We start from the raw sequence: 10,566 nt of genomic DNA on the forward strand, positions 1-10,566 counted from the left end.
TTTTTTACTAATATGTTTCAATCATATATCGCTAACCAGAAGGCTGGCTATTCAAACCCACCAACCACTTCTCGGAAGGAAGACTAGGCCATTTACTTCCGTAGAGATATCGCCTCAGAAACCCAAAGAGGGGTTGCTGTGAGTCAGAATTGACTCCACAGCAGTGAGTGTTTTTTTTTTTCTTTTTTTCCTATAGGATTGCTCCTTGGAAGGAAGATGGGGCAATCTACTTCCATAGTGATACTGCCTTGGAAACCCAAGGAGGGCTCTCTGTGAGTAGGGTCCAACTCAACGGCACAACATAGGATTGCTATATCGCTATGAGTTGGAATTGGCTCTATGGCAATGTTTTTTCTTAAGGTTTTTCCCAGACGGTCAGGGAGGAGAGTACCAGAGTGAAAGATTAAAAGAGACCTGCCTCTAGCGCCTAAGATGCATGATTTTCTCTCCACAGTCCCAGCCCCTTTTGAGCACTGAGCCACATCCCTGCGGCCCAGCTTTCACAGAATGGGGTGGGAAGAGGCCCCAGTCCTGACAGTCCCCTCTGTGCTTCATCATTCTCTCCAACCCCCTCCCCCTGCACAGTCTCACAATGGGTGTCTCTCCTGCTCAACCTTTAGGCCCTACAGACTTGGGAGAGAGGATGAAAGGAGGCGGCTTTTGTGTACAGGGTGCATTTCAGTAGGTGCCCCCAGGACCCTGGGCCATTGGGAAAATTGTGTATTAGTTTCCTGTAGACTGTTTGCAGGGCAACCTCTCCTTTTTTCAGAGAACACATTCCAACCGTATCTACCAATCCCTCAATATTATTCCTGAATGCTCACAGCAAGGTCTATGACAAACTCACTCAAACGCACTACCATACAGTCGATCCTTACTCATAGCGACTCCCATTGGGTTTCTGAGGCTGTAAATCTTTAAGGAAGTAGATTGCTCCATTTTCCTTCCACAGAGCGGCTGGTGGGTTTGAACTGCTAACCTTCTGGTTAGCAGCCAAATGCCTTATCGACCAAAGCTCTTTCCTTCCCTAATTGCTCCTGCAGGCACTACAGGAGACACTTTACATTCCTTCCTGGGTTTCTTTGTTCTCTCACGTCTTTCCATGACTATCTCCTGCCTACCTTTCTCCATAATTCTTCCTTTCTCAGCAGTATTTAGTGGCAGACCCTCCCTCAACTTATATCCCAGAACTCACGATCCATTTTTTAATTTTTAATTTCTAAAACACTGTTGAGGATGAGGGCCTCTCCTCAGTCGCACCCAGGAACCCATGTTAAGAGTTCATTCCTCCTTTTACAATCAATCCCTTCCAGGTTAATAAGCAGAGGAAAAAGACTGGAAGGAGATGATATCAGAGCTTTTCTTTAGATGGTGTGATAGTAGATGATTGATTTTTCTTTTTTAGGCTTCTCTCTAGTTTTTAAATTTTCTATTATATTAGCATATTACTTTTTAAAAAATAATATTTTCTTGTATTTTCAGTGAAAGTTTACACAGCAAATTAGGTTCCCATTGAACAGTGACATAGGTTACATTTTTCACAGTATGTCAACATTCTCATTATTTCTGTTCTGGTTGTTATAAGCATATTAATTTTCATAATGAGAAAAAAACATGAATATTTAGAGTACAGGTTAAAGTACTACTATTTGAATCAGATAGGGCTAAGTTCAAATTGTGCCTCCTTGGGCAAATCATGTAACCTTTTAAAATCCCAATTAGCATATTTGTAAAATGGGAAAAATAATATCCATTTCATAGAGTTGCTATGATGATTAAATACAAAGTACTAGAAACATGGGAATGTCTGGGTGGTTCAAGCCACCCAGAGGCACCTCAGAAGAAGGGTCTGGTGATCTACTTTTGAAAAATTAGCCTTGAAAACCCTATGGAATGCGCTTCTCCTCACACACACATGGGGTCACCATTAGTCAGAATCAACTTGAGGGAGCACTGGTTATTTTTTTTCAGTCATATAGTAAGCATTCACAAATTGACAGCTGTTACTGATACCAACAAGAGTTTACATCATAATAACCATAACAACTTGCCCCTAAACTCTGTCTCTTGGTGAGATGTAGGGAAGTCTCACTCCTTATGGAACTGGGCTATCCTTCCCTTCCACTCTACATTTTTTTTTTTCTTTTGTACACCATAGGGTGGAGGGTGGGAAGCTGGCCAATTCAGTAATCTCTTGTATTATTAGCTGGGTTGACTGAATGATTGGGTTTATAGGACTTCAAGTCGTCTATCTTCCATACTTACAGGTCAAAAATAAATAAATAAATATTTAGATAATTGTTGTTGTTATGTGCCGTCAAGTCAGACCCGACTCATAGCGACCCCTCCTTGGGTTTCCGAGGCAGTATCACTACTCAAGTAGATTGCCCCATCTTCCTTCCGAGGAGTGGCTGGTGGGTTTGAACCTCCAGCTTTCTGGTTAGCAGTCAAGTGCTTCAGGCACTATTCTACCAGTGCTCCTATTTAAATAATACGATCTATATACGTTTAAACAAATATTTACATTTAAAATATTTTTTATTATTTGAATATCTATTTATTTATACATTCACACATATGTATTTACTGTACTCCTCTGAGCCAGGACCCAGCTCTTGTGTCAGGCGCTTTCATAGCAAGTCACCTTAATAGCAACCTTTCTCGTTAGGCACTTGCTGCATCCAGGTTCCCGTGTGGGCGTGACAAATTACAGACACTTCCTTCCCTCACCAGCAGAGCTCTCCCGCGGTCACTTCACGCAGCCCCCTCCAGAGCGAAATAAGGCGTTTGGGGCAGCACCGACTCCTCCCCAGAACCACACTGACTAGGCTGTTTGCTGCCCGACGTCAGGTCTAACTAATCAATATAATCTGATTATCCTATCCTCCGCTGTACCACTGTCAGAGGATGGTGAGGAAAAATCTTTCTGCCCACCGACAGTGGCAGCAATGGGATGGGGAATGGGAATGGGGGCCGAAAACTACGAGGAAAGGAATCGTCGCAGCTTCACTAGGCAACCGTTTTCAGCGTCAGTCTGGGGGAAGTTCCCCTTCTCGTCTAACCTGCAGCTTTCCTGTTGCAGTTTGAACCCTTGGACTCTACCTTGCATTCTAGCAGGTTGTCAAGCTCCCAGTCCAACCTAGACTGTCTGGCGGATGGCGCTCAGACGCCCCCGCAGGGTGGAGAGCATTTTTCCTAGGGCTTCCAAGTCAGGCGGGCGCCTGCCATCACCTCCACCCACGTCCCAGCAGGGACCCCTATTGCTCTTCTGCACCCAATACCATCCCTCAATCGCCCTCCCGGGGATCCTCGGGAGCCCTTTGCCCCACACCAAGCTGAGGGCCCGTCCCCCAGGCCCTCTAACTTACGGTGCAGCAGTCCATGCTGGTGTTGGGGGTCCTTGGCTGGGGCGGAGGTTTGCGCCTGGCTGAGGTTAGAGTAGGGCGGGGGTGGGGTCTATGTCAGGCTGGGTGGGGACTCTGGGGCTCTGGGACGCCCGCTGACCCTCGCCGAACCAGCTGCTCTCCTCTTGGGTCCTCTCTCCCGCGCTCAGCTCGGCTTGCGAATGTAACCTGAGCCCCACGGTCCAGGAGCCAATCAGGAGAAGCCTTTGTCAGAGTGGGCTGGGAGAACGGATGGAGGACCACTCCCTCCTTCGGCTCCCTCTGCCTCGCTCCTCCTCCTGCCCCAACCCCTCCGCCTACACACTTCCATCCATTCCTCCTACATACTTTATCCTCCGAAACTCAGTCCCCTTCTTGGTAAACGGCAGACTGCCAGGCAGATGTATGCCAGAGCAGGCAGAAGGAGGCCCCCGACATCCCGGACCCAAATACACATCTGGGCACAGTATCCCCTCCCACCCATATATAGAAAACCGCGTACCCCTCACCCACCTCTCCACACTTCCACAACCTAGCTGAAGCCCCAAATATGGCTCCCTCTAACTTCCCTCCCTCTCAGATGACAAAAAAAAAAAGCTTCCTGAGACATGCAGTAAAAAAAACTCCCCTCACCACTGCCCTCTGTAGAACCTATCAGTCCACTGGGTGCACAAACCGGTGATGGACTCATAAACATGAAAGCTCGCAGATCCCAATTGTCCATATATGATTCTCCCTAGTCTTACTAAAACGTGGAATTCTCTCGACATGCAGAGACATTTATTCTGCAGATACAACTTGCAAAAATAACTACAAAGACCTTATGTATGCACCCTGAGCAGATAAATGCAGGTGCCCTATGTTATGGACACACACACACACACACAATCACCCTAGCCGTAACCAAGATATCTACATTACATATCTATTTGTCTATCTATCTATCCATCCATTCATCCTGCATTAAACAGACAAAATATACGCACAACATGCATTTTGTAGGTGTTTTATCTACAGATTTGGAAGAAACAGTCCCTTTGACTTCTCATACCAGACACTCCCTAACTTTTTGATCAGGCTAAGACAATAACTGGCTACTGTTACCCTTGTCCCCAAGAAGAAGAAACATACCCTAAATGTGAATTTCAGAAGAAAAGAATTTCAGAAGTAATTGGCTCTTTGGGTTTATGGTGGAGGAAGGATGTGAGCTTTATGAGCAGCTGGAAAGGGGAGATATGGGGGATCATCTAGAAGAGATAGTCTGTCACTTTGTGGTCCCCATTTTCCCCCAACTTGTCAGGACATCAGAGCTGGCAGTGTAGCGTATTATAAGGCTAGGATGGGCCATCTCTGAGAAAGCTAGAAAGAAAGTCTTTGCTCAGCTTAGGTTCAGAGTAGGGAAGGAAGGAAGGACAGTTGCTGCTTAGGCCATGTTAACTGAAGTAGAAGAGCAAGGGAGGGGAAAATGACTAGTGGATCTGAGTGAGGCAGACGATCCTGAAACAACTGTATAATAAATCCCCAGCTCACTGGGCAGTCACAGTATGGCTGTTACAAGCTTCCTTCCTATCAGACAGTTCAGTCAGAGGCTTTGCTTGTCAAAGGGAAAGCGAGGGGGAGAGAGATTCCAGTGTCCACTCAGGATGGAAACATGATTAGCCAGCTTGAGCCCCCAAGCTGAGCTGGATGCTGGCTGGGATTCCAGGGCTTGGGGTGTAGGGGTATCTCTCCCAGCATGTTTGGGACCCACCCACCCTTGTAACTGAAAATCTGTTCCCCAATCTGTCTCTGGCACATCGTCCACCCCCCACCTCCACCAAATGGCAGGGTGTCCTTGGTACTCAGGCCTTTGCACATCTGGGGCTGTAGGTTGTGCCAGCTCCCACTGGACATCAACTCTAGAATGCAGAAGGTGGGGTGAAGGAGGAAAATGGGGGCAGAGGGGTGTTAGGCCTGGACTCTGCTTTTCTCTTCCCAAATTAGAGCTGAGGAATTCGGGATTTGGTGAGTTTGCAGCAAAGTCTCCTAAGTTGCTAGGCAACATCCCTCTGCAGGCTGTGCTGCCTCTGGGTCCTTCTTCCTGCTGGTCAGAGCTGTAAGGGGGAAATCTTTACAGCCCCCCTCCCCCTCCGACTCCCACATAGGCAGCACAGCGCTTCACTCTTCCTGAGAAACACCTTTGTGTGGGAGTGAGGGTGTCTCTGAACACTGGCAGACCCATTGGGAGACCAGATATGGCAACTGGCAGTTCCATCCGCAAAACAATCATTTCAAGCAACAGCCCACTTGAGGCACCTACGTAAAACTGGCCAGAGTGGTGGCCCTGGGGGATGGGCAGGCTCTGAGGTGAGAAAAAGACAGACAGTGAGGAAAGCAGAGACCCAAATAAGAAGACGGACACTTACAAACTCAGATACTCAGAGGCAGAAGCAGCAACACATAAGGCCTCATATAAATAACATATACAGATAGACTCAAAGTCATACACACACACACACACACACACACAGCTATACATCCATGGATACACACTGAGAGGACAGGCTGTTACACATTGATAGCCACAAAGATGTGCACAGAAGTGGACTCTTCACCACCTTATATCAAGGTCACACATTTCCCCTGGTGATGGGCCAGGCCGTTGGGGTTTGTCTGGGTGAGACTCTGAACTACTAAGTTTTGAATAGCTGAGCTAGAAAAAGGGAAGGTGCAGTGAAGAATGCCTAGGTCTGAGTACTTTGAGAAGCAGGCAGCCTCACTCCAGGAGGTCCTGGTCCTTAGGAGAGCAATGCCAGGAGTCAGTCTCCATGTCTGTCTGGTGCCACACATCAAGTTTTGGAGTATAACCCATTAACAAGCTGGGCTTGGATGCTGTAGTCGCATTTCTTGACTCCTTGAATTTCAACAACTCTCTTCTATATTCCCCAGCCCTCATCACTATTAAAGGAGAAGAGCTGCAGGACTGGAAACAACAGGAGCTCCTGGAGGGTGGGCACAGGGGCATGGCCATACCAAGGGCTGGATCTAGCACAAAGCATGAGAGTCGAGGAATATAGAAAAGAAGTCAAGACAGGCAGAAAAGGCGATTGTTAGATAAAAGAGAGGATATAGCTTCTGAGATCCAATAGAGATCCTTCTTGGGACAGATGGAGGGGGATTTGGATAGGATTGGTCCTAATAAGCAAAGAGAAAAAGCCAAGGCACATGGCAATCTATTTGCCAATATTTGTGGCTTTCCCTCCCTGGAGTGGGTACTCTCTGAACATAGCATCCCAGCTCAAGCCCACAGAGGGACTCTGTGCTAACAAGGGGGCTGGAAAGTAGGAGGTCTGTGCTTTTGGTGGTGCTGATCTGGGGGCTTCTTAGGTCAGGATTTTACCCAATTGAGTGGAGGGAATGGGGGTAGCAGGAAATTCAGTTTTCTCTGCAAATATTTCAGCTTTTGCTGTAGTAGTATTTTTAGCAACTTGGTTGGCAGAGGAGGAGCCTGGGTACATTTTTAAAGGGGCCTCTGCCAGATTAGAGGCCTCTTCCCACCCTCACCCCACATGTCATAAAGGAGAAGTGGAGAAAGCACATGGCTCAAGGATTATAATCAGATTTAAAATACCAGGTTTGCTGGGTATTAAGTGGTCCTGGGCAGTTTAGCTCTCTCTGTGAGATTTCATCACTATTAAGTCATCTTCATCAATAGGCATTATTAATCACTGTCAGCATCATCATCATTACTAGCATTGTCAAGAAGAGTAAATATTTCTCCAACTTCTGGCTTTTGCAGATGCCTAAGGCACTTGACTGCTAACCAGAAGGCTGGCGGTTCAAATCCACCAGCCACTCCTCGGAAGGAAGATTGGGCAATCTACTTCTGTAGTGGCACTGCCTCAGAAATCCAAGGAGGGGTCGCTATGAGTCGGGTCTGACTCGACGGCAAATAACAACAACAATTGGGACACAAAAAGATGTGATTCTTATCTTGTTGTTGTTAGGTGCTGTCGAGTCATTTCCGACCCATAGCGACCCCATGCACAGCAGAACGAAACACTGCCCGATTCCGCACCAGCTCCACGATCCCTGCTATACTTAAGCCCATCATCGCAGCCACCATGTCAATACATCTTGTTGAAGGCCTCCCCCTCTTTCGTCGACCCTCCACCCTACCAAGCATGACATCCTTCTCCAAGGAATGGTCCCTTCTGACAACATGACCAAAATAGGTGAGACGAAGTCTGGCCATTCTTGCTTCCAAGGAGCATTACGGGTGCACTTCCTCCAGGACAGATCTCTTAGTTCTTTGAGCAGTCCATGGTACTTTCAGCATTCTTCGCCAGCACCACAACTCAAAAGCATCAACTCTTCTTCGATCTTCCTTATTCATTGTCCAGCTCTCACATGCATATCAGACGATTGGAAATATCATGGCTTGTGTCATGCGCACCTTAGTCCTCAAGGAGATATCCTTGCTCCTCAGCACTTGAAACAGTTCCTTCATGGTTGACTTTTCCAGTGCTACACATTGTCTAATGTCCTGACTGCTGCTTCCATTGGCATTGATTGTAGAACCAAGCAACATGAACTCCTTGACAACCTCAATCTTCTCTCCATTTATTGTGATGCTGCTCATTGGTCCAGTTGTGAGGATTTTTGTTTTCTTTATATTGAGACGTAATCCATACTGCAGACTGTATTCTTCAACTTTCATCTGTAAGTGCCTCAAGTCATCCTCACTTTCAGCAAGCAAAGTTGTATCGTCTGCATATCTCAGGTTGTTAATGATTCTTCCTCCAATCCTGATGATTATATGACTTGTCATTTTTTCCATTGGCTTTAGCTTCTCTCCACTCAAGGGCAAGTTTGAGAGTCTCTTCTGTCATCCATTTTGGTCTTCTCTTCTTTTCTCATCTTTTTAGTGATCTCTTGCTTTCTTCATGGATAATGTTCTTGATATCCTCCCACAATCCTTCTGGTTTTCAGTCATTGGTGTTCAATGCATCAAATCTATTCTTTAGATGATCTCTAAATTCAGGAGGGATATATTTAAGATCATATTTTGGCTCTCTTGGACTTATTTTAGTTGCCTTCAACTTCAAGTTGAACTTGCATATGAGCAGTTGATGCTCTGTTCCACAATCAGATCCTGGCCTGGTTTTGGCTGAAGCTATTGAGCTTTTCCACCACCTCTTGCTACAGATGTAGTCAATCTGATTCCTGTGTGTTCCATCTGGTGAAGTCCACATGTAGAGCCACCATTTGTGTTGCTGAAAAAAGGTGTTTGCAATGAACAAAATTCTACCATACGAGTTCCAGCATTATTTCTATCACCAAGGTCAAATTTTCCAACTACTGGTGATTCTTCTTTGTTTCCAACTTTTGCATTCCAGTCACCAGTGATAATTAACACATCTTAATTGCATGTTTGGTCAATTTCATATTGCAGAAGTTGATAAAAAATCTTCAATTTCCTCATCTTTGGCTTTGGTGGTTGGTGCATAAATTTGAAAATTTGAATAATAGTCATATTAATGGATTTCTTATCTTAGAAGATAAGTTTATCTTATCTTAGAAGATAAATTTGAATAATAGTCATATTAACAAGATTCTTATCTTAGAAGACTTAATAATCCGTTTGGTAAGACAGGGAAGGAACTAACATTTATTGAACAACCATTAGGTGTGGTATAGTGTGCTAGACATCTTATATCTGTGAGTTCTTAGACAATTTGTTTCCAATTTTATAGATGAAGAAGAGAAGGCATCTAGATTTTGAATAACTTAACCAAGTTACACAGTTACTAAATAGAAGAGTCAAGATTAAAACTCAGAGCAGAATAACAGTATCTTAAATTTGAACAAGGAGCTCTGGTAGCATAGTGCCTAAGGCACTTACTGCTAACCAGAAGGTTAGCAATTCAAACCCACTAGCCACTCCTCAGAAGGAAGGTTGGGTGATCTACTTCCATAGTGATACAGCCTTGGAAACCCAAGGAGGGGTCATTATGAGTCAGGTCTGACTTGACAGCACACAACAACAACAACAGCAACAAATTTGAACAGTGCTTTACAAAGCGCTTTCACATCTATTATTTAATTGGGTACTCCTGAGGACAATGTGAAAAGATATTACTATTTTTAACCCATTTTTCTAAGGAGGACACTGAGGCCTAGAGAGGTTAAGGGACTTGTGACTTGTCCAGTATTAGATCTTTAATCAGTTGCAGAACTAGGGTTAAAAACACAGGCGTTGGACTGAATTCTCTTCGTATGTATGTATGTTTTCACCTGTATTTGCATTTGCTTCATTTGCATTGGCTAGATGTTATGGGTTATAGTGGTAAACAAATCAGTCTCTTTTCTCTTGGATCTTACAGCCTGATAAAAACAAACAAACAAACTATATTATACATATGTGCGTATATATGGGGCAATCTACTTCCATAGTGATACTGGCTTGGAAACCCAAGGAGGGGTCGCTATGAGTCAAGTCTGACTCAATGGCAAATAACAACAACAAAATAAAATATGTATGTATATACACACACACATGATAGATGTCAAATGAATGATCCAGACAGTAAATGCTGAGGGAATTGAGGTGTAGGAGAAAAGATTGAGAATTTGTATAATCAAGGAAGGCTTTTTGGATGAGGATGATTTGAATGAAGACTTGTTGTTGTTATTTGCCATCGAGTCGGCCCCGACTCATAGCGACCCCTCCTTGGTTTTCCGAGGCAGTATCACTACAGAAGTAGGATTGCCCAACCTTCCTTCTGAGGAGTGGCTGGTGGGTTTGAACCGCCAGCCTTTTGGTTAGCAGTCAAGTGCCTTAGGCACTATGCTACCAGAATGAAGACTAGGACTCAAAAACTGAGTCATGCACTACATTTAGTGTCACTGTTAGCACATGCCAGCATCCAGTAATCCCAATCTCATTCTTCACACACAGGTTTTATGTCCACAGCACAGCACCCTGAATTCACCTTTGGTGAATGTGTGCTCACTTCTGCTCAGCAGCCCTTGCTGTTCATTGGAGCTCTGACACACACCTACCTCTTGCTCCTACTAATGTGTCAAGTATCTGCTTTCTTCACCTACACCTCCTCTTTCTCTGGTCCTCATCATAGTTCAAAGTCTGTATGTAGTTTGCTCCTTGTTCCTATATTGCCCCAAACATCTACTTGTTCTATAC

At 45.0% G+C, this 10,566-nt stretch overlaps 1 protein-coding gene across 1 annotated transcript in view; it reads right to left on the bottom strand.

Moving 5' to 3' along the window:
- The window catches only part of NRGN (neurogranin), a 7,381-nt gene extending 3,998 nt beyond the window's left edge, over nt 1–3,383 (bottom strand). The window contains exon 1 of the mRNA XM_007952116.1: nt 3,369–3,383. Within this exon, the coding sequence (XP_007950307.1) occupies nt 3,369–3,383 (15 nt within the window). The remainder of the gene's footprint in view (nt 1–3,368) is intronic.
- Between the last annotated feature and the right edge of the window lie 7,183 nt (nt 3,384–10,566).

The sequence above is a fragment of the Orycteropus afer genome, unplaced genomic scaffold (genome assembly GCF_000298275.1).
Source record: "Orycteropus afer afer isolate SDZICR_OR568_19922 unplaced genomic scaffold, OryAfe1.0 scaffold00325, whole genome shotgun sequence".
In the NCBI taxonomy this organism is placed as follows: Eukaryota; Metazoa; Chordata; class Mammalia; order Tubulidentata; family Orycteropodidae; genus Orycteropus; species Orycteropus afer.